General features: G+C 40.8%; 2 protein-coding genes across 5 annotated transcripts; both read right to left on the bottom strand.

Moving 5' to 3' along the window:
* Positions 1-877: 877 nt before the first annotated feature.
* sp2 (sp2 transcription factor) lies at positions 878-11,442 on the bottom strand. 3 transcript variants are annotated; one of them, XM_026921935.3, is made up of 8 exons: positions 11,359-11,442; positions 9,310-9,386; positions 7,763-8,512; positions 7,260-7,475; positions 6,695-6,983; positions 5,928-6,108; positions 4,994-5,187; positions 878-2,730 (listed from the first exon to the last, which is right to left on the bottom strand). In XM_026921935.3, the coding sequence occupies exons 1-8, from the start codon at positions 11,363-11,365 to the stop codon at positions 2,630-2,632; spliced, it is 1,815 nt and encodes a 604-aa protein (XP_026777736.1). In that variant the 5' UTR covers positions 11,366-11,442; the 3' UTR covers positions 878-2,629. The 3 variants fall into 3 exon arrangements, with proteins under 3 accessions (XP_026777736.1, XP_026777743.1, XP_026777752.1); XM_026921942.3 differs by lacking the exon at positions 11,359-11,442 and adding an exon at positions 9,902-11,352; XM_026921951.3 differs by lacking the exon at positions 11,359-11,442 and adding an exon at positions 10,102-11,352.
* Positions 11,443-12,128: 686 nt separating this feature from the next.
* On the bottom strand, positions 12,129-23,000 carry socs7 (suppressor of cytokine signaling 7). Of its 2 annotated transcripts, XM_026926035.3 has the most exons (10): positions 21,147-23,000; positions 20,283-20,347; positions 19,947-20,051; positions 16,902-17,033; positions 14,359-14,504; positions 13,945-14,113; positions 13,732-13,860; positions 13,474-13,609; positions 13,239-13,378; positions 12,129-13,150 (listed from the first exon to the last, which is right to left on the bottom strand). In XM_026926035.3, the coding sequence occupies exons 1-9, from the start codon at positions 22,607-22,609 to the stop codon at positions 13,258-13,260; spliced, it is 2,466 nt and encodes an 821-aa protein (XP_026781836.1). In that variant the 5' UTR covers positions 22,610-23,000; the 3' UTR covers positions 12,129-13,150; positions 13,239-13,257. The 2 variants fall into 2 exon arrangements, with proteins under 2 accessions (XP_026781836.1, XP_026781844.1); XM_026926043.3 differs by lacking the exon at positions 16,902-17,033 and having other exon boundaries at positions 12,130-13,150.
* Positions 23,001-24,732: the final 1,732 nt, after the last annotated feature.

Genomic DNA, 24,732 nt, shown 5'->3' with positions numbered 1-24,732 from the left:
CGTCGCTGTCGACCGGCTTACGTCACTTCCTAGTGCCCACTGTCGGTGCGAATGCAACCCTTTAAACGGTACTGGGAAATAGTGCAAAATCACCCAGTACTTCAGTACTGTAAATTTAGTTCTGGAACTAAAGCAATAAATTGTCCTTGAGTGGCCCAGCCAAAGCCCAGACTTGAACTCCATAGAACATTCAGGGAGAAACCTGAAGACAGCAGTTTACAGATGCTCCCCATCCAGTCTGATTAAGCTTCAGCGGATCTGCCAGAACGAATGGGAGAAGCTGCTCAAATCCAGATGTGCAAAGCTTGTAGAGACTTACCCAAGAAATGGGTTGATTGCTGCAAAGTGTGCTTCGCAAAGTGTGCTTCACAAAGTACTTAGTACTAATATTAAAGGGTCTTTAAAGGGTCGGAATACTTAACTTAATGAGAGATTTCAGTTTTTTATTTTTAATAAAACTTTAAAAATGTAAAAATGTAAATTTAATCCATTTTAAATTAAATCTATAATACAATAAAGTGTCCAAAGCTGAAGGCATCAGAGTACTTTCCTAAGCCACTGTGTCATAGAGTTCTTGTGGTTAGTTAAAGTTGGATGAATTTGCCTCAGAATTGGGGAGAAAAAAAAAAAAAAAACTGATGAGCTATGATTTCTTCAAGATAGACATATCTCACAGCAGTGCAACCCATAGTAATGGAAAAAGAATAATTTATCTTCATCTAGTGGTTAGTAGATAAATGGCAGAGCTTTTTGTAATCATTATCACAATCATTAGATCCTAAAAAGGCTTCAATGTGCAAATGAATCCTCTGAATAATCAGTAAATATTATATTGTATTTCTTTATGGGCACTTGCAGTGACACGCTGCAACCAACAGTCATTTGAATGCTTTATTGTCAGTTTGGGAAAGATGGACTGACTGTAGAAAAAGTAGCAAGCTCTCCTGTTTAAACACCTCCACAGATATAGAAATAGTTGCCCATCATTAGCTTTCAGAGACAGAGATTTTAGGTGTAGGATTTATCTAGGAAAGATAAAAAATAGGTCTTTTTTTCCCCAATTCTGTCAACCAATAACGCTGAATGAAAAGAATACTAAATTTAACCAGTAAAGTAAAACCCTGAATTTGGTCAGTGCACATAAAGTTGGCATTTCATAATACAAGTTAGACAAAAGATAAAGCAAATCTACAAATGCAGTTCCATTTAATTAGACAGAAATCTCTTTAAATAGGGAGTGAAGCTTTCTAAGGCAACATTTAAACTGATAAAAAGGGTCATCTAACAGGCTTGTGTAGTACAGGAATGAAACTATACAGTGTCTCCTTTTTGCTCATTTACAATATACACAGTCCTTATTCTTCAGATTTGGCCAGAGCAGCCGATACACCCGTTTGTGTAACAAATATCCTACATTTCGTAGTCTCTAAGATGCACCTGCATGTATTCAGAGACAAAATACAAACATAGCTCTGCAACATTTTCTCCTTAAAGCACTTTTGAGAATCTGGACATTAAACATTGATATAGACCTGACTGGAATAAATTCCAAAACTCTTGGGTAGTTCTGTAAGGCTGTATGTCAAAAGTAATTCTTTCTAATGAAGTTGTACTGTATTATAATTGTATTTGAGTAAGTCATCAAGTTAATTTCCCTCTAATAGTGTTTTGCATTTGCAAAGATAAATCCATATTTCTACAAAGGTAACAAATTTTTACCTAATTCCCCACTTTGCCATCTGAATATCAGATTCTATAATCAACTCTAAAAATTTCCAGAACATACCATCTAAATAATTACATGACTAAGCTATTTTTTTTCTTCTTTTAAATACAGCTATCTTCTGTATATGTTTCTGCAGTTTTCAATTCACGACTTCTTAACTGGTGTCCATCTTCCACACTCAAGACATGATTGTCCAGTCACAGCAAAATATATTCATTCTAACAACAGCTGTTAAATGTTACAAGTGTTAAGTAAGGAGGGTTAGAGCATTTCAAACTTTCCAATTCTGGGGAGAAAAAACAAACAAACAAACAAACAAACAAACAACAACAAAAAAAACCACATTGGCTGGGGTATAGAGCAAAGTCCAAGCATTTTCATATGTACAAATATATGTCTGAATATAAGCAAACATTTACATAATACAAGCTGTCCATGAGCTGCTACACACCAGTCAAAAGGCTCAACAAAATAAAACACATAAAACTGCTCTAAAATTTATAATATGGAGAAAAACAGAGCTTCTCGGCTGGAGTACATGTTGGTGCTGCAATTCATGTCTGAGATACACGTGACACACACTTTCTGTTTCCTGCTGCGGAAGAACGAAACCGACCCCGAACACAGGAATTCCCAAACTACACATCCAGTGTCGCTTTCTGGATCCAGGTTAGACACATGGCCAGCCCTCCTATGACAAACGGGATGAGTTGAAAATGAGACACATGAGGAGTGTGGGCTCGTCTGGATCGACTACGCCACAGGGCCTGGACTAGAACACACCATGTGTGTGATCTGGATGAGGGGAGGGATTTTCCTCCATTAACACCCTGACTCAATCCCTGCTCCTTCCCAGGGAAAGGTTTTCTGTAAGAGTTTATAAAACCTTCGGCCAGTCTACGTTCACAGGTTCTTTGTGTTCAGGTGCGTTTTGTAATGCTTTGTGAGGTGGTCGCTCCGCATGAATCGCTTCTGACACTTTGTGCATTCAAAGCGCTTGTCTCCTGTAAAAAAAAGAAAGAAAGAAAGAAAAAAAAAAAAAAAAAAGAGTAATATAATGATTAAAGCTGGCTGGATTCAAGAGCCTCAGCAAAGCTCCACTTATAAGTAAAGTACACTTACTCTTACTGCACACTTCAAATGTATGTAGATAAGTTGTAATTACAGTAAAATACAATTTGGGGAAAGAAAAAAAAAAACAGCCTAATAAATCTAAAGAAAGCAAGAGACAGTGCTGTGATTCTCACAAGTGATTCTGCTCACCAAATGCACCAGTATCAAGTATCTCCAATACAAAATAAATACTATAGGTTACGGCTATCAAATTTTCCCTTAAAATTAAAATCAAATTTCCATCACTCTAACAGCCTAAAGTTTTTTTTTCATAAAGGATTGAAATTATATTATAAATACAGAAAATGGTTATACCAGACATTATAAATTGAGATGCATCAGGGTGCGTACAGAGCTGGGTTATTATCACCACACACGTTACCCAGTCAGGGCAAAGTTTCCCAAAAGCATCACAGCACAAAGATCATTGTTAAACGCTAGGGCGAGCATCACAATGAACACTCTCTCTCCGAGTTAAGATGATTTTAGCTTTGTGATGGTTTGGGAAAGACTAGATACCTTATCATTTCACTACTTCTGGTTTTTCAGCCATTCAGAAACTACTTTATGCCAGACCACACGTCTCCTACACCTCCAGACTCCTAGCTATTTAGCACGCCTGAGGGCATGTTTGCTAGTAGTGCTGAAACTATCAAATATGTTTTCAATATTCTGCTGCATACCGTCATGAATATTCAAATAATCTATAAAGGTAAGATGAGCTTTATTCATTTTAATATATTACCATAAGGCCAGTAGAAGACTACAAATCATCTGAGGGGATCTTCTGCTCTTGTTTGAACAATGAACTTGTTTACAGATGTAGGGTTGTAGAATTTATTTAAAGTCTCAGCTCTCATCCTTATTTGAGGACTGAGCTTTGGCTACCAACGAGGCAGAAGTAAGAAAAATTACCCACGCAAAATTGCTGACCTGTGGCACTGTCGGGATTCGAGCGTTAAATCTTCCGATGACAGGGCAATCATTTTTCTGTTGTGCCACTCGGGGGCCAAGCATCATTTTTAACTGATGTTAAAAAACACTGGTGCGACCGTCAATCAGTCTAGATTCTGACTGGCTTATCTGCTATTATTACTAGGGCGATAAAGTTCCTATACAAAATGTGTAAAGGATGGCAGGTCTGAAATGCTGCCTCAAGGGTAGCAAAAAATGAGAACAAAATAGAAATGATTTCGAGATCACGTTTCCATTTTTTTCCATTTCGTTCATGTTTCACTTCATCCACCTTTTTCACTGCCTTTTCAAGGAATATGTCACTACCTTGCATGTTACAAATATACAATGGTATAAATTAACAGAATATGGGGATAAATGATAAACAAGGTTTATATTTATAGCACATACTAAACATGATCTATAAACAACGAGTTTCCTGCTTGCTAACATTTCCTTCCATGTAACTTTAACTTCCCACCGATGTGAGCTAGCAGATCGCAATAGTCTAAGAAATTTTCAGATTGCACCTGCCATTACAAAACATAGCTTGTTAATATACACACGCTTAATTCATGCTTAATTGGTTAATCTGCTTGTTCACATAAACTGTGCAAAACCTTAACACTTTCTCAGACTTTGGATCTTTTCGTTTGGTTTTGCCAGCCATTAAGAAGGTACAGCACGCTGTCTGTTAATGAAGAGGTTTCAAGATCCTTAGAGGTTTAAAAGTGACTGTCAATATTTCTAAAGGTTCTACTGTTTATAAATTATAATTATACATCATTAAACTTTCTAGCAAGCAGTTTGGAACAGCAGAAAATTGAGCCTTCAATTTAAGATGACTAACTCAAAATAGTGCTCATGATCTAGCATTCACATATTCATTAAAAACAAAAAAACAAAACTTGAGACTTTTCCACATGGTCTTGCCGACTGGCCTGATGATGTTCTCAGTCGGAAGTAGCTACCTACAGTGAGCTAATATAGATAAAAACTTACAAAAATACAATTTATATATCGTATATAAATGGGACTTATTAGGAAAATAGGACACACTGTCTGGTAATGATGTGTTTACTATACACAATCTACAGATGTTTTATAGGAGTGTAGCAAATATTAATGATTCAAATAGGTTTGCTTTTCTGAAGAATTGTAACTGCAGCCCCACGTTTATATTTATAAACTGTACTGTACCTGTATGTGTCCTGGCATGTCTCTGCAGTTCGTCACTGCGTGTGAAGCTCTTCCCACAGAAGACCCAGCTGCAGGTGAAAGGCCGCTCTCCCGTATGCAGCCGCACGTGCGCTCGCAGCAGGGACGTCTTCCTGAAGGTCTTCCCACAACCTACTATGTGGCAGATGTGCTTCCTCTTCCCAACCTCACCCGGCCTACAGCAGCCAAGACAAAGAAACATTAGTTGAAGTTAAATGAGTTAATTACTTAGTTAAATGAGTTACCACACCACAGTTCTGCGACCACAAACAAATTTAAACCGCACGTCCCTCCGCAGTCACTGACATTCCAGGGCCAAGGCACACATAATACTGTTACAGAAAATACAGAACACCTCCGTTCATGTGTTATATCTAATTAAGATAATTAGAAAATCATGCCAAGTGCACTGCCTGCTCCTTTGATATGAAGGTTTGATTCCTGTAAACGATCAGAAACTTAAGGCTACAGGATGTACTGCAAGGGTTGTGAAAACCTACTCACAATATTAACACCCACAGCAACTGACAGTTGTTCTTAAAGAAGTGCTTTTTTTTTTTTGTCTATTAGACAAAAACAAACAAATCCTTATGCTAGTGCTGATCAGTCTAGATGCCAACAAACTAAGGCGCTGCCAGAAACAGTCAGATCCATAAAAATATATGTTTAATGTATGTTTTTTACTATTCCGCCAAACATTTCTGAATATTCTCTGAATATTCCAGTCAGACAGAATATTAATGCAAACATCCAGTTTATCAGAGGATAAACATCAGAGGATACTGGATTCCACTTTCACCTGTAGCTTATCTGAAAGTAATGATACTATATTTTTAACGAGTTAAAAAAAATATATATAAAAAAGTTAAAAAGTAATCTGAGCTGCATCCGTGAATGCAATCAGGGTCTGCTTCACCTTTTCTCTGAATCTTTGCAGTTGGGACAGGTACATGCCATGCGCCGTTTCTTCTCTCCTGGTTGGCTCTGGAGCTCTAGCGTAAGCGTCTGCTCCACCTTCAGCGGCTGCTCCTGTGCCTGCATGCTGCCCAGCTGAAGCCCACCTCCCTGAACCGTCTGTACCGTCAGGTGCTGCTGTCCTGGGAGCCGAACAAACAGGCAGATGTGGTGCTTGTTCTGAACGTGTAATACAGATTATACTACAGAATCTTCTCACACTAGACAAGTATTTCAGGTATAGTTTGTAAGGGTGAAAAGCGTTTTTGGACTAGTAATTATACAACACATGTTTGGAAAACTGTGATGCACAATACTGCCTTGCAATGGATTCGGGTGATTTCTTTATTTAAGGCTTCTCTTAAAATTTTCTGGTTCAGAAAAACATACATGGTTTCAGCAAAGAGAGTCAGGAAGGATGTGTGATAAATTCATCGCAGTTTGCAAGAGTTTTTTTTCTTCTTCCCCAAATGTAATAAATTTGATTTAAGGTTTATTTAATGAATTCACCAGGCTAAGACACATGCTGTGTGACATTTTGGTGGTGCAAACATTCACTAAACATTCACCAAATTTAAAACACCTAACTGATTACTATAAATGATAAACATTCATCTTTCTTACTATTAATAAGAGGATAATATGACATGAAATACTATAAATATGAGAATACACTAACCACATAAAGCCTACTGTGACCATAAAAGGGTCAGTCAAACTCCTACTCACCCCCTGAATTGGTGATGGTGACAGGAACTCCTTGTACTTGAACACCGTTGATATTAATGGTCTGCACTGCTTGAGCTGCTGAAGTGAGCTGTGCAGCATTAAGTGTTATTAGACCACCACCAGCAGGGGCGATCTTGGCAAGGGTCCTCTCTTTCCGTGCCCCCGGCTGGGCTTTCTTAGTCACCACAGCCGGCGTGATAGGAGTGGTGGTGGGCGTAGTTGGAGTGGTTACGATGGTCTCCTGCAGTTGTACCGCCTGCCATTCACCTGAAGCTGTTTTAATCAGTACCTTTAAAAAAATAAATAAATAAATAATAATAACAATAACACCGATCACAAAGTGGACACACCAAATGCTGATACTCAATTATACAACATACTACAATACTGCGAGTTACAATTATCTATTAAGCTTACCAGCTGTTAGCCAACTTGCTTTGTGATGCAAAAAGCTTAAAATAACATTATACAATAATCACCTAAATAAAGATCACTGACTAAACTCCACCCTCCCACTATGACTAAATGTCTTGCTCATAAGCAGAAAACAGAGAGGTTGAGGTACCTGTGTGGGTTCTGAGGGAGCCACCTGCACACTGGGGGTGGCTGGCACTCGCTGGGGCACAGGGGGGAGTGTTGCAGAAGCAGCTTGTACCACTTTTAGAGCCTGAGGTGGTATCTGCACCACCTGTTGATCTGATTTCTGCTGAACCAACTGCACCTGCTGTACCACAGGCTGGCTCCCTCCTGGACTCTGCACAATCAGGAGATTGTTCCCTGCCTGACAGGAGCAGAAAAACACTCAGAAACTACTAGCTTTTACAGTACACAAACAAAAATGTTTGAATTACAACACATTTAAAGTTGCATCCTAGTGTTTAACCATTATTCATGCCTAGCAGCGTTCTTACTGCACTCTGCTTTTACATTACCTCATTGTAGGTGGTTTTAAAATAGTTCCACAGCTTACTTACTAAAAAACTCTATTGATGATAGAGTTCAGGTTACAGGGCTAAAAATCATAAACCAGTTGCTTTAAAGGTCAGAAACAGAGTGTGATGATCCTACCTGAATGATGTTATCAGCTGTTGTTTCAATCAGCACTGTTTCCACCTGTTCAGCAATCGGTGGCGGTGAGGCAGGCGGAGGAACAGGAGCGGGAGGAACTGCGGCAGCCAGTCTCTTCCGCCCCCTCTTTCCCTTTACTGCTCGAGGTGAGGCAGCTGCTGACTCTGTGACAATCTGAGTTGCACCCACTTCACCTGTAGCAACATTGAGGGGTAGAGCAAGTCCACTAGGCAGACGCACTATGTTAGTGGTGGGTGTAACATTAGTGTTGTTCTGCCTCCGCTTTTGCGTTGATGGCTTGATGGGTACTGTCTTCTGTGCAGGAGTGGGAGTAGCAGCCTGCACTGTAACAGGTGAGGTGATGATAGCCTGGTTGGTCCCAGGGATGATCTGGATCTGTCCACCCTGGGGTACCATCTGAATGGTCTGAGCTCCCTGGATCTGGGGCACCACCTGGTACTGAATGTTGGCAGTACTTGTACTTGCTGGGCGAGTCGGGGGCTGGATAGTTAGGAGGATGGGACTGGTTCCTGAAGAACCTACGCCTGCAGGGAGCTGAATGATATTTCCTTTGGCTGACAGAAAACCAAGGTTTTTGGGTGGAGCCGGAGCAATGGGAGCAGGTTTGATGGGGTGAAGGCGGCGCGTGGTTGGCTGGGCTGGTGGAGCGCTGGCTGGAGCTTGGGCAGCAGGTGGGCCAATCTTACTGCAAGTGGCAGCCAGGAGGGCCAAAGGTGACGGCTGGGAATCCTACAAAACAGATGGCAACAAAGCAGACGTTCAATCTGACATGTGTCCACTTTTTTAAACCTACAACTGCTGCTAGTTCTCAGAAACAGATGCAGACCACCCAGTAAGGTTTGAATAACAGTGATCCTCCAGTCAAAGTTATTATACGAGTAGTCAGAGCATTCATCATCATCATCATCATCATATAAAGATGGCTTAAAAAAGAAAATCTACTCACATTTGAGTCAGGGTACAAAGTAAAGATGGACAAATCACTAGCCTGGGTCACAAGATGATTTTTTTTTATTTATCACAGCACATTAGGCTAGCTAGTCACCAGCAATTTCTTTTCTCTCGTTCAACCACCAGAGAAAGAAATCCCTACTTGCTACTGAGTTTGCAAAACAAAATTATTTATTTGGTATGTATATTAAAGCTTAATGTGCTTTACATCTCAAGGCTGTCACTATTAGCACTCACTACTCATTCTGAATCCCGTCGCCTGCTGAACACATATCAGCTGTCACTAGCCGGATTAATAAGCGTGCGCGGAAGACACGGGACCTTCTCAAAATCAGGAACAAGCAAAATAAAGTGCACCCTCTCCTACATACTACAAGCAGTCACCTTGTTTGTGTCTGTATTCAGGCACTTAACTAGCCATACTTTCTTATATTGTTAGCTTCCATTTTTCTGGCCCCTGCTTTAAGAACGTATTGTGAAAAATCTCTTTTTAAAGCAGAAAACAAACAGAACCCATGCCCATGACCAGTCTCAATGAGGACACACACTGTCGATGCAAAATTGTGAGTTCTTACTTGAGAGGTGGTGGTGGAGGGCTGAAGATATTCACTGGGACTGACAGCAACTGTGGTGGCCATACTGTCCTTTTGATCTTGGGGGAAAAAATACAAAGAACTTTTAGCAAATGTTGAATTCGAGATGTGGTTCGAGCTTTGAATTGCACAACTTCTAGTCAACTTTGTGTTAGTATTGTCTGCACAGCTTTTGTTCTGGGTCTGCTGTAAACAAACAAGTCCATGTTCAACATGTAAAATAAAAATAATAATAATAATAAAAACTATCGGCTAGCTCAGGGTTCAGCAGTTACAGTTCTGGGGGACTGGAGTCTGGACTAATTCGAGTATATCGTGTTCACATGCTTTGTTGTCAGAAAGAATATGAAACATGGACGACAGCAGGTACATTCATACACATTTTACTTTTATTGTGACACCATAACACAGCTAACTTGCAGACCATAATGGTATTTTGGTCAAATACAAGCTATTTTCACAGAGTACAAATGTAAAACATGCATAGACTGGTTGCTGCTATAGTACAGAAATGAATATGACCAAAACGACAAGCACTAACAGTGAGCTGCATTTAGAAAACATGAACAAAAACCTGTCATTAAGTACAGACACTGTTCTCTGCTCCGCCATGCTGAAGGTTTAGGACTCCTCCCATCTTGGGAACTCGGGTATCAAAATAATCTGAGTTTCCCAGTCGTAAGTACGACTTGAGGGGTCATTCATGTGCAACTTCCTAGTGAGAAACTCCTATTTACTCATATAATACAGATAGCACGAGAAGGCAACATCTACCTGGTACTTAACACTCAGGTGTCCTGAGAACCGGAAATGAGGAACCCTGAAAATTATCTTAAAGGTGCATTAGGTGAGATTAGTCTCTCTTTTTCTCAAGATTAGGTCTCAAAGATCTACAATTAAATGATTCCCGCCCATATTCACGAAGCACCGCGCCCAGGACCTACGGTGGCCCGGAGAGTGTCTATAACCTGAATGACAGTTTGTGCATCCAAACACAAACAAGCATTCCGGCCCGGAAGCCGACTACTGCACCTTTAAAAAAAACTCTCATGCAATTTCCCAGCCAAATGGACGTAGGTGAAGTGGCGTTACATGTAAACAGAGCAGCATGCACAAAATCATTCATTCCCATGGAATATTTAGAGTTTTACAAACAGGTACAAATCCCGAAAAAGCCTCACATCCCCCCGACCTCGAGCTCAGACTCACTAGCAGATACAGAAACTTAGTTAATTCAGTTTTATTCTCTACATCACTAACATAAAGTTTATTAACGACGACATGTAACCATGCCATCAGCCTCTCTACCATTTCTCTAGCTATAATAATTGGATATTATAGATTTCTGTAGCTATAATAATTGGATATTATAGTACATTTAACGAGAACAAAACTCTGCACTAGCAACAGCTCATCGCTCTGAGGGATGAAAACAACACATACACCATTTACTAGCGAGGCCTGACAGCGCCCCCTCAGAAAAAAAAAAAAAAAAGAAAGAAAAAACTAATCTTGCTATCAGCTAACTAGCTCAAACAGGCTGTAAGCTAAACGAAGATACCAAGCGACTGCGCGTTAGCAGCTAGTGACCAGGCTAATGAAGCTAGCGCCGCTGAGCTGCTCCAGTTTGGGTTTCTGTAAATTTCAGCTACTTAATCGCTCCTGAGCTTCTTTACTGCACTTCTACCTTTAAGAAGCAGAGCAAACAGACGCAGAAATAATATGCATTTAAACTAAAACCGTTTGAAACTCAACTCTGAAGAGTATAACGGCAAAACTGCCGAGCCTAACTGCGCTTTGCTAGCTAGCATGCTAACGAGCCCCGAACTAGCCAGATAAACTCTTTGATACGGGAAAGCAGCCTGATTCCGGAAGTGTGCAGAAAGCTGCAGTGTAATAGATCATTCTGATACACATTTCTTGCTAATCTGGATAATGCACCACTGTGGTCAATATAAGAAGGGTACGTTTTTTTGTTTTTTTTTAAAGTAGATACATAACATAAACGCCAATGTTATAATTCCTACCCACCGCTCATGACGACATTCGCTCTCCGTTAAACCTTCAAGAGCAAAGCCCAGGTCCAGATACCGCCCGCGCGCCCTTCGACCAATCAGCATGCGAGTGCAGGAATGAGTGATCGCAGTGTCGTCCAATCAACGTACACCATCTTCGTGATTGAGTTTTAAGTTGACCAATAGACTGTCGAGTACCTAGTCTTGCCCAATAGCTTGTGTGGTTTAGTGAAAAAGAGGCGGGCGCTGACCGAGGCTAAGCGAGCTAGACTGAGCCAATTATACACGGTGGCGTATTTCACTGACGTGCAGCTCGACCAGTTAGAACTGGCTGGAGCATATCAATCACAAGTAATTGACATCCATTTTGATCTGCTGTAACCTGAATTGCCTTAAAGATGCTACAAGTGATCTTAGCACCTTGGTACTTTTTCTTTTTTTTTTTTTTTAAACCAAAGTAGAGATACAGTTTTGTGTGTGTGTGTGTGTGTGTGTATACAGAGAAATGATCTATACTTTCAATTATATATTTATTTATTTTTTTAATGATCATTTTCTTTGGATATCTCCATCCCCATAAGTCCCATGCATTTCTGCTGTAACTCACTGACCTACTCAAAAATCTTTGTCACTGTACATCTGTCTCTTTGGACTCCACATTCTCAGTGGATTAAGGGTAATCACTGCACTACGGTTTAGTGTTTGTCTGCAGCCTTTTGACATCCAGCTGTTATAGGAATATAGTTCAAATCTACAGATGACTGGCTTTGTCACTACTATAAGACATGAGTCATAACAATGCTAGTTCAATACAACATTTGTATTTAACCGCAGTAGTTTGTGCATTGCTTGATGCACACAGATTACACATACGACAAGAAAGAGTGCTTGGTTGTTTCCCCAAGACTCATGTAAAAATTGATTATTTCACTTGTGCGGCAGCATGATGCCTCAGCAGGTAGCACTTCTGCTTCACAGGTCTGGGGTCCCCAGTTCAATCCTGAGCTTGGGTTACTGTCTGTGTGGTGTTTTGTACGTGGTCCCTGTCTTCGCATCCATGGGTTTCCTTCAGGTTCTCTGGTTTCCTGCCATCTCCCCAAACAGGTGGATTGGTTATGCTAAACTGCTCTGTGTGTAAATGAGTGTGTATGGTACGTCTCTGCCTTGTGCACAGTGTTCCCAGGATAGGCGCCTGATCCACCACGACCCTGACCAGGACAAGATGTTTGGCGACGATGAATGAATAATTCACTTATTTGTTTCTACAGAATGCTCAGTCTGTGCTGTAACAGTATAGCCCTGCAAGTTGGTGAAAAAGAATTCCAAAGCCTTTGTCAGTTTTTACTTTCTTTTACTGAAAAGATGGCCTGCAGTCAGGCTGAGGAAGTTACAGTTGAGGTAACAGGCAAATAAAAGGGACCGCAAGATAACAGAGAGAAAAAGAACAAAAACAAAGGAAAGTGATTCACAAATGTGTCCAGTTTAAAAAGTCCAATGAGCCATGTCATGAGCTACAGATGGAGGTTTATGTCATAACTCCAGATCACATTTAATGTTCTATCCATTTCATTTCACACTTCTGTGCCTGTCCAGTAGTCTAATGCCAGATGCCTGGCGGATCATCTCTGGCCAGTTTCATATGGACAGTACTCCAGCATTTCACTACCCCATCCTGACTTAGTACAATGAGCAGCCATTCTGATGATGTCCGTTGGCTTCTGCTGGAAGACTGATGGGGGGATTTGGGGCAGAGCTGTGCAACAGGAGCATCTATGCACTATCCCATCTGCTATCCATACAGAGAAAACCTGAGAGAAAACACACTTAATTATCATTCTTGCTCCTTCATATTTGGTAAATAAACACCAATTTCCAATTTTTTTTATTCATTCTTACAGCAAATATGGCTCTCCCGCTACGTCTCAGACTCTGGTTCTTGCTCCACACCTGCCATCTGTCGCATGCCTTTGATTGACAGGTACATCTCTTCCTCTGGGTCATAGTAGTAGAACTTTTTCAGATATGAAATGAGGGGTCTGGAGCAGAAAGGAAGTAAGAACATTTTCAGTACTGTGAAAGTAGCACTAGTCAGATAGAACAGTGGGAAACTATGAATAAAACAGAGCAGTACTTTGGGAGCGGGAGCTCCTGAATGTGGTCGATGCGGACAAGCTGTCGGATACAGAAGCGGCAAAGGTGCTGCAGGGATTTGACGTTACAGAAGCGGGAGACTGGATACAGCAGCTGCACTGGGGTTGGTGGGAGTCCTGTGAGGCAGAGAACAGAAAACCTTTGTAATCACCTCTCACCTCAGTTATTGTCAAGGTTTTTCAAATCTGTGTGAGACTTATTTCAAAATATCACAAACAGGATGCTAAAGTAAAATCACCAGGTACGCGTGACCGCAGAAAGTATAGGAATTTTCCATTCTTAGAATGCATGATGGCACGCTCTATGAACTCCACCACAGAATGGCAGCGGTCCTCAAACTTTGGATGGCACCATAAGCTGAAGGTCCCTGAACAGGGAAACATGTATTTGTTATTCTGCATGTGAGGAATCTTTACATATTTTGTGTATAGCACTTGTGTGTACTGGTTACCTCTGTAATGCTCCATGCGTGTGTGGTGTGTAACTCCTTGTGAGCGGAAACTGAGGCTGAGTATGTATCGGGGGTCTGAACTGTCTCGTACCAGAAAAGAGCCATCCGGCTTCCCTTTCAGTTTCAATTCTGCGTCCTCCCAGTTCATCGGCCCCCAGTACCAACCACACTGTGGAAAGACAGATACGCATATAACGTAAGTATCCATCACAAGTTCTTCCAGTTGATTTCACACAGCAAATTCTATCTCAGAGTAAGAGCACAGATCTCATAGTATCATTTAACTTGCCTATATGATGAGGCACATTAGGACACAAGAAGCAATCACCCCTCATCAGGCACTCCTTGCTAGAAGACTTTAGATACTTATGAACCCTTTTTTGAAAATTATTTTTTACAGGTTTACATCCTCACCCTCTCCAGTTCTCTCAGGCTGGCTGTGAAGCTGCTGGAATCAACTCCCCTCAGAGGACACACATTTGAAGGTGGGGCTACTCTCACTGGAGGTGGAGTCTCAATTGGTGAAGGTGCAGTATGAGGAAGAGCTCGGAAGAAAGCATCTAAAACAAGAAGATGAAATTTACCAATATTCAAGATGTTTTGTTTCTGACATTTATTTATTGGCTAAATATGGAAACTACCAGGAACTATTACTAAAAGCAATAGCAAACATAGAGGACTGTAGTAAAAAGGTCATTATCAGGTGTTAGTCATTCAACATGACAGATGACACTGTGTAGGCGTGGGCAAATCACTAACCTGCAGATTATCTATTTGGACTATCAGTTTTTTATTTGTCAATGCCCAACAGACGAGGGATTTAATAGGTTGGTCAAACCGAACCCTGCCCTTTAGTGCACACTACAGGCATCAACTGAGGACACTTTATGATTATTTTTATTAGAAAGTTGAATTGTTTTAGCACTAGTCTATATAAATCTGCTTAACTAGTTAATTAGCCATCACATATATGTGAGTTGAATGAAGATAGCTCTGTTTTAGCACAGACTTTTTCTCAAGCTAGCAACAGCAAACACATGACTGTGCCTTTTTTAAGCTAGCTGCAAAGCTAGCTGGTTGTTTTTAAGCTAGAACAAACATGCATTTGTCCATATACTAAGTAGGCCAACTGTCGTGTCTTTAGAAAGAAAAGCTTTTGAGTGTGATATCATCTGTAGAGTTTCTGAGAACCAAACCATTAACGGGACTGGAGTTCACCTACCTGGTGGGCTAAACGAATTTATGATTTGTCCACTCTTGTTGTATGTTAGAATATATTCTATATAGTCAAATATATTATAATCTACTGATTGGCTTTTCAATCTAAAAACTGAAAAATTAACCAGTGCAACCCCTTCTGTATGTCGCTGCAAAACCTCTGCCCATTTTTATACTGAAAGGTCAAGGCGAGACCTCAAAATGCGCTGTCTTTAAACCTCACGTATACATTTCCTCTAGCTCTGTGGTTGCTGGCTACTATGTGCATGTGGGCGTGCTTCTCTGTTTCTAAGGTAGCGAGAGCACACTTTGCAACTCTCTGGTGGTCCTGTGCTCACAGTGTTGGATTATTCTGTCTGACTGATCTGTACGAGGAGTGCGCTCTCTCCCAGTCTTACATGCTGTATACTACACAGTTCAACCATCTAGCATAACTATCAGATGTTACATTCTGACATTGCTGTGGCTAGGTTCGAGGCTTTCTCCTGACTGTAAGCAGACCGTTGTATTTCTATGGCACATATCTATGGGTTGGTGCCTAAATAGGTCAGAGAGATGTTATCTGGGTTGCTATGTGGCCATTTTCTACTCACACAGTGCTTGTGAATAATCTCGAAATATTTTGCATATTTCCACAACAGAACCACCAGAAAAATCAGCTCCGCTCCAGCATCAAACATGCCGCTGGTTTGGAACCAATGACTGGTGGCATCAAGAGCTTGAGGATGGTGTCATTCTGTTGCCATGACAACTTAACATAACCACCATTAAAAACGTGGGGTAGTTCTTTAAAAGGTTTTATAACAAGCGCCAGCTCCAGTACTCACACCATATCCGCGGAAAAGAGGTAATAGAACCCACATTTCACAATGACGCAATTCTCATAACAAACCCATCTTAACAATCATCAAACTTGGGTTATGCAACCTGGCATTTCTAATGATTAACAATGTAAAAACTGCAGCTCTACTGCAAAAAACTATTTTTTTGTCAAAAATAATAGCTGCCGTGAGTCACCCTCGAAGGTCTAAAATATTTATGCAAAAACCAAATCTGTAGCTTGGATTAGTAGCCAGTATTTTTGGACTTATATGACATCCATCATTACAGATTAATGCCACCAACCTTAGACCCTAAATGAATATGTAATGATTTGCTAAAATCAGATTAATCCACATGAATGGATGTAAATCACGTTACAAAATGTACTTCAACTAATTGCCTGCAATACCATTTCTACCAAAAAGGTTTACAAATTCCTAAATCCCCTCAAAAATACATACTGCTACTTTTAGAATAAGCTATTAATAATGGAAATACTATTTTAAACATCTTCCTTTATTAAAACTTTGGCTTGAAAAACTGAAAACAGATCTAAGCCACACTAAGCTACACTTACACTTTCAATTGCCCTTCTTATTTCTTCATTAATAACTTGCTCATTAGCATTTTTTCCTGCACTATGAAAGACGAAAAATAAGCCATAGTCAAGCAGTCTTATAAATTAAGGCAACACATGCAATAGGAAGCCTGTGTAGCATTTGGCTACTCAATATTCTGCAATCATCTTGGCACAACAAGGGACATACAAGGGACATAAGGGTAGACAGTAGGGGAGAAAGAGTGAAAGGGAGGGTTGGAGTCTGCTCTTAGGACCAAAAAGTCTCCTTGAAGCCCCAGCACACACAAACACACACACACACACACACACACACCCTTTGCCACCATCACACCCTTACCATTGAGACTGAGGCTATGCTGGATGGTGGCATGGAAGGGGGGAGGAGGAGGAAGAGGCAGTGGGAGAGACTGCAGGGACGCCCCCATGACATTCACTAGGAAAGGCCCTGGTTGTGGCCCACCTATATCGTCTGGAACAGAGTAGCAAGTATTCAGAAACCAGGAGGAGGCATTTAAAACACAGGTGTCAAACTCAAGACGTGCGGATCAGACACAGTAGTACACTATTACTCAGTGTTTTCACATTATCTACAATTCACACCAGACCCATAGCACAGAGACTGCCCACGTTCTGTAAGCACATATGGGCTCGCATCTCACAGGGCTGAATCGCTAGTTAAAATCAATTCCTGCATCTGATGCAAGTCAGACCTATGTCTAAAATGATTCAGAAATGCATTGGATGATGGCCTTTAGAGTGATTCAGTAATTTACTCCATGTATCACCAGAGACAAATATGTTGAAAACAGTTGGTGGAGCACAAAGACAAGGACATGTATATTTTTGCATGCAGTACTCTTTACAGTAATCTGTTTCATAACATTATGTTTTTTTTTTATATTTATTTGGAAAATATTTTCATCATGCCTGATCTCTTCTATTGAAGAGAATATGTGTTCAGATGACACTTTGATGGATTTGATCAAAAATAGATCATAAGGTTTTGCACAAACTTGTGGAGTCCATGCCAGCTCGAGTGCACACTCATTAAAGCAAAAAGGAGACATACCAAGTACTAAGAAACTCTGAAATTCTTCTAAATATTTCAAAGATTCTACTTTGCACTCAGGTTGTTGTCAATAATATAATTTGTAATGAAAATCGTTGTATTAAATTAGAAAATAATGCGAAATAGAAGCACTTTCACTAGTGGACCCCACTGTGTGCATGTACATATACATATACCTACACCTATATATATATACATACACATACATACAAAATAATCAGCCTAATAGTGCATCCAGTTGAATAGCTTCTGTTAGCCTTTTTTTCTTTCTTTCTTTCTTTTTTTTTTAATGTGCGAATCTGATTTCAGAGCCTAGTTTAACTGTGTTAATCAATAGAATAGATAATGATATGTTAATAATTTAATAGCCTTAGATTACTGCCCTTCAAGGGCTCAAAAAATGCTGCCGTGGCCCGGGCACAATTTGATTTGATTTGACACCTGTGCTTTAAGATGAATCACACTGCTTGTTTTTTTAACCAGTTATAAAGTATTTCTGTCTAAGCAAATTGTCATCTAAGTGTGATTTTTAAACAGACAGCTCAGCTCAGCATTTCATATTTGCCTGATTTTAAGGTACAAGGGTTCTGGTTGCTGAAAATAACATAAAATGTGCATATTATCCATCAGTATACTGCCTTTACTCTTACTCTAATGTTAAAAGCATTAAAAGCCATTGTTGGGGAATAACATAAGAAATATAGCTGTAGTCAAAGTTTTTACCTCTGTGTATTACTGTGCAAGTTCTTCATAATGGAAAATAATAAATGCTGAAATTTAGAAGTTGCATCCAACATCTGCCTCAGTCCATATCACCTCATGATGCCAATCCAACCTCACATTTATTTTAAACAGATCTGAATAAATCTGTAACATGAACTTCCATTTAATGAATTATTAAAAGGACATTAACCCATTTTTTTCAATCGGACAACAATTTCATTCAGATTGGCCTCAATTGGTCTACTCTTTTCCAATCAAAGTGTATACATGAGTTTACAGTTTTTTATTCTGATTGTGCCAGATTAGTCATATTATCAATGGATTATTAGGCTGCATGTAAGTCCAGTCCTGGTCCTGTAGGACCCCTGCCCTGTACTTCACATTTTAATTTGGTGCATTAGAGAAAAACAAACATTAAAATGTACAAGGCAGTGTATTCCAAAACCAGGACTGGGGAAAAAAATGATTTAACATCACTGTCTTCAAGTGTACTATATTCAGAACAGACTATTTTGGAAATGATATAATTCCAGTGTGTAAAAGTATTAAAAGTTTAACATTTACAAAAAAAACTCACAGTTTAAAATTTCCAATGTAGAAAGTTTAGAAAATGATCCACTTGTGCAAAGCCAATTACATCAATGTAACATGTTTTGTTCACACTGTGTAACCCACAGAATCCCTCCAGTTAGATGACACAAGAAGTCATCTACAGTCTGTCATCCCCTCAGTGCATGCACAGTAGGACTGACAAGGCCACAGATTATAGACTTCTGCAGTGTGATGCAATTTGAAACAGAAAACAAGGATGTATCTGTAAAAGTGAGAACACTTTTGATGTGTGCATTCAAACACATGAACGGAAATGTCCTGCACAAAACAAGTTTCAGAACATCTCATCTTAAAACAGGATGGAAGAATATTTTAAATATGAAAACAGAAAAGATCATGTTAATATAAAGTGTAATCGACAGTAAGAGTACATCAGTAACAAGATATTGCCCTTTTAAGCACACTAACCACATAATCAACATAATCTAAATAGTGTCATCCTACAAAAATGGTTTTGAAACTTGTTACATTATTTATGTAAATAATATAAATATTTGAATATTTATATATAAATATTTAATATTTAATATATATCCATCCATCTATTTTCTGTACCACTTATCCTACACAGGGTCACAGGTAATAATTATATATATATATATATATATATATATATATATATATATATATATGATCATATTAGGAGTAATACGATACATTTTATCCAGATGGCATACATTTTATTCACACAGTAGGACCTCAGACAGACTGACATAAGAGTTAGGAATCTGAGATAACATGAGTCAGAGGAAAACAAGACTGAAGAAACTCTGAAGAAAAAGAATATTGGAAGAGATTCCTGGAGAGATAGAGGTGAGACAAACAAACTGAGAATGTCAACAAAAATGGCAGACAGTATAAAAGATATAAGATAAGCTAACGGACAGAGAGAGAGAGAGAGACAAATGTAGGCCAGAAAAGGAATGAGATCACGTGAATTGTTTGTGTGTGTGTGTGTGTGTGTGTGTGTGTGTGTACCTAGCAGGCTGAGACTTCTGCGTGGAGGTGGAGGAGGGGTTGGGGGATGAGGAGAGTTTCTCCCTCTCTGTGAGATGTCCACATCCACCAGTGACACTGTCTCTCCTACAACCAGGACACAACAGAGGCTAAAGACCGGATGCATGACCATTCTTAATCGCCTTCATTTACACATAAGCCTGTTCATTCAGCTTCAGTAACTACTTTATCCTGGTCAGGGGGTTGAAAGTATATAACAATGTTTATATGTACTCATTTGCCTACACTGAAAGATTCTTAATCTAAAATAAGTCTGATTTAAGCTTTTCATGGTTGTTTCTGTTCTTAGCTCCTTACCGGTGAAGACAGGAGTGAAAGCAGCACCAGAGAAGGCACTTTGTGCCCTTGTTAATCCAGGTTGGCTAGTGAAAGACATGATGTGAAGAGTTATTGCACTGCAAACATGCTATGTAACAGTTAAGAAATGGACATAGTAGGAATATAAATATAGACAGGAAACAATATTAAAGGAAAAATGATGGCTCTGATACACTGCCATGATTTGGGCCCACTTATCCCCTTAAAGGGATGATTAATACAAATTAATACAAAGTTATTTGGACTGATCATCTTTATCCTATGAGGAAACAGTTCTATCCTGATTGGAGTGGTGACAATGTCCTCATCCACAGGACAGGAGAGCTCACTGAATGGTTTGATGAGTATAAAAATGATGTAAATCATATGCCATGGCTTTTGCAGTCAGCAGATCTCAACCTGACACTGTGGGAGATTTTACACCCGTACCGTGCTCCCCATCTCCATCATCAAATCACCAACTGAGGGAATATCTTTTGAAGGATGACAGGATAATCTTAAACTAAAAGCTTTCTTTAAGGGTTTGTTATATTGTTAAGGGTTCTTAGCTTCTTAAAAGGGTTCTACTTGGAACTTTCCTATTGCAGGGTTCTACGCAGACCCTTTAAGGGTTCCTCAGAGAGGCAGCTGAAGAATCATTGTACAGTGTCACAGCCCAACACCTTACCAAGACACTTGTCTTGTCTTTGCTTTTCATCCATCTGTATACTGTGTTTTAAAAAATCGCTTAAGGTTGTAGGGCTGCACATTGGAAGAGAATAAATCAGCATGCCAGAAGGGAAAAAGTGAACATAGTATACATTTCTGACTAGTTGAAAACTGAATGTTTACACTGAGACCGACCTGGCCGCGTCCTGCTCCACAGTGCTCGCGCCGGACATGTCCACCAAACTGCCGGCTGAAGAGATGGAAAACGTCACCGACGGTCTCTTATCCAGAAGATTATTAGAGCCGCTACAGCTTTTAGTTCTGAAAAGTTTGCTCAGGCGAATTTTAAGAGACCCCTTTCTGGTCTTGCCTGGCACTTTGAGCGGCTTCTCGCCTGCACTGCGCGAACACGGCGCCCGGGACGCACTGGCGCTTCTCTCTGCCTGCATGCTGGGGCTCGAACCGAGGCTGGAGCTCCCGCTGTCAGGACGCACTTCTGCGGCGGGCTCGACTGATGATGTCGGGAACTGTGGTGAGTCTCTGTCAGTGCTGTTGCCTTGACCCTTGATGGTTAGGGAGCCTCGTAGCAAACAGCAAAGCTGCGAGTCGCGACATGCGGGTAAGCAGAGCCCACCGGTAACCCCGACCGCCTGGCCCGAGAGTACTGACGGGAAACATTTGAGCGCGAGCTGGGTTTTCACCTGTGCACCGTCTTGGGACTCGGGATTGTTCTTCATGCCAAGGCCACTGACCTCCTCCGAGCCGAGGCCCTCCAGTACGAGCAGAGCATCGCTGGTCTCGGTTGGATCTTCGCCTTGTCTGATTCCGGTCGTCGTGGAGCACGAGCAGTGCTGTAGATCGCCGTCCTTCAGCAAAAAGTCGGGCACCGGGGCGACTCCCAGCTCCCCAAACTGCCTTGCGAGTTCCAAAACAGGCCTGTCAGGGAGCCGGAGCTCTCCCTGCGCTCTCATGCTCCATTTCGGGTCTAACACTGCGGTCGGGTTTGATTTGTCAACAATCTGCGGCCAGTCGCGTTTATCCGTGATTATGCGATGCCGGGGGCACAGTTCCGCTCTGTCTGTGTCCGCTGCGCTCAGCTTCAGCTGAGGATGCAGCGCCCATGGAGGATGGTATTGATGCTGAGCATCCACAGCGCTGTGCGTATTGTTATTTGTGCTGGCGCTCGACTCGGAAGTATGTGCCGTCTGCTCCTCGAAAGACCTCGAAGCATGCCTATCATCCGCATTGTTTTCAGACAATCCATCAGGGTCTCTCGATACATTTCGGAACACCAACAGCTGAGGCCCAATTCCGCCTCTGTGGCTGAGATCGTAAGCGCGGGCCTCGGCGGAGTGGAGCGGAGGAGGGGGAACAGACAGCGCGGCTCTGCTCGCCATACCGCCGGCGTCAGGTGCTTCGCTTCCGCCAGACTGCGGAGCTTTGTTCCCCGCTGAGAGGTGACTGAGACCTGGCTGATTCTGCGCGCAGTCCAGTTTACCCTTAACGCTTCCGTGGCTCAAGACGTCCTGCCCGAACCCAGCCACCACTCCAGTGCCCGACGACAGATTGCCGTTCTCATCGTCCAGGCGGTCCTCCTCGGCCGCAGAGACCAGGCGCATCAATACAAAGTCGGGAGACATATCTTGCCCGGTGTTCATTCTTATTCCTCGGTGCGCGGAAGGAACGAGCGATATCGGCGCTTCACATCGCCCCAGTGTCGAGATCGTTATCGCTGCCTGTAGTGATAATGGAAGGCAATAATTCCGCTTGCTGTGGTTCACCCGTTCAGCCCCACAATCAGAAAACACATTTCCGCCGTGGCTTCAACATCCCTGTCAGGAAGCGGCACCGGCAGCCCGGATATTTACACAGAAAAACCACGTTTACGGGTCCACTCTGAAAACGGCAGCGGGTTCTTGCGGGGTCATAGATAACGCTTCATTTAACGGAATGCTTGCGCGTCTTGGTCACGTTACCGTCTGTTCGGCCCCACCCGCGCGCGCGCGCTCACCCACTTCCGCACGTTCGCTGCGCGAGCTTATCAGCGCCGACGCTCTTCCACTTGGCCCCAGGTTGTGGCTCACTCCCAAATGGCTCCATGCTCCATACGTGCACTTCCTAAGCTAAGAAATAGTGCCTTCTCCACCCTAGTGCACTAAGCATGCGCAACTGAGCGGGTTAGGATTGAGACTGTAAGCGCTTTCATGTTTGAATGTTGTTGTTGTTTTTTTTAATGTGTCCTAATGGTAAGATGTAGTTATTATCTATGGCTGTATAGAGCGTGTCACATTTCATTAAAAAAAATTGTCTGTGAGGGAACAAGAGACTGCAGGTTTGTGAGTTTGTCACTGAGAAACCTGGTTTATGTTGAGGATGAATTTAGGTGTAGTGGGACAGTTGGGAAATTGGAGCAGTTTGCCTTAGCAGCATTTATTTTCTGGTCTGATAAATCCAATCTTGTCAAAATGTTGCTAAGCTCTTGCAGTGGAACTGCTTGATAGAAATGGCATGACTTAATGCACGTGACATCATGTGGCAAACATCAAACAGGAAGTTGGCTCTAACTTAGCTAGGTTTTTTTTTTTCATATGAAATTAGTTCAAATCATGTACATGTGTTTATGATTTAATAATTTTCAAGATGTCCCAAATTACCAAACATGGTTCAGGTTAATTGGGACTGGGGAAAATACAATAAGTGGAGAGAGGATAAATGAAGGGATATATTGGACCCATGAATGGATGCATGAAACATTGAAACATGATTCACTGAAAGATTTTATATGCATTAAATGGTGTTTTATGAAACATCTTAATAAGCAGGGGAATAAAGTAGATTAGGGAATATAGAACATAACTTAGGCTTACTGCTTAGTATTTACAGATTTTACCTTAGTGTACAGTGTTGATATCATTTTAGAGATTGATGTCAATAGTTTTTAACCCTTTGTTACATTGTTACTGCAAGAATGGGCCAAAATTGTAAAATGTTAATGTAATTTACATGCTACTTGTGGTTTTCTGCTGGTTTTCTACTGTGATTTTTTTTTTTTTACTTAATCTGTTTGTATTGAATTTTAGAACAGATGTGTTGTGTTAATACACTAATATTATGATGAATTTAGAGAAGACGTTTTGAAGTCTGGTTTTTGAACTTTCATTTACTGTTGTCAGAAACTATGCTGCAAATAAATAATGGTTTTAATGCAGCACTGAGGATAAAATTAAAGGCCTAAACCAATGAAAGATGCATCCCAAATTCTCAAATATTTTGCAGCAATAAACCTTTATTAGTTCAGATGTTGGTAGTCAACACCTTGAGTATTTGAGAACTGCATCATGGGTTGGGGAGTTTGTTTTTACAAGAAATCAAAAACATTAGAAATTCAAAAACTCGATATATCTGAATTCACACAAGCATTCATTTGTGGCACATGTTCTGTAAACAGCACTATAAATGGGAGATATTGACATATTTGACTGGAACTCTGTGCCACACATCTACAACTAAAGCATTTCAGAAGATCTGTATCATTGTTTTTGTACATTTGAAAATACTTCTATTCTGCAAATGTAATTTCTCATTAGTCAGCTTTGATACCTTCACATGTGGCTTTAGGTTGTATGCCTCCTGTAATATCCTGGAGGACCAGATGATGTTGCTGTAATCCAACAGTTCTCTCTGGAGGAGAAGAAAAACAAACAATGTTTATACATTTTCACATGTAGACATTGATACACAGTGATACAGCATGACTATTTCTTGGTAAGGGGAGAGCTGG

Source organism: Pangasianodon hypophthalmus, chromosome 11 (genome assembly GCF_027358585.1).
Source record: "Pangasianodon hypophthalmus isolate fPanHyp1 chromosome 11, fPanHyp1.pri, whole genome shotgun sequence".
In the NCBI taxonomy this organism is placed as follows: Eukaryota; Metazoa; Chordata; class Actinopteri; order Siluriformes; family Pangasiidae; genus Pangasianodon; species Pangasianodon hypophthalmus.
The sequence above is the reverse complement of the archived record's forward strand: the minus strand, read 5'-3'. Positions and strand labels throughout refer to the sequence as shown.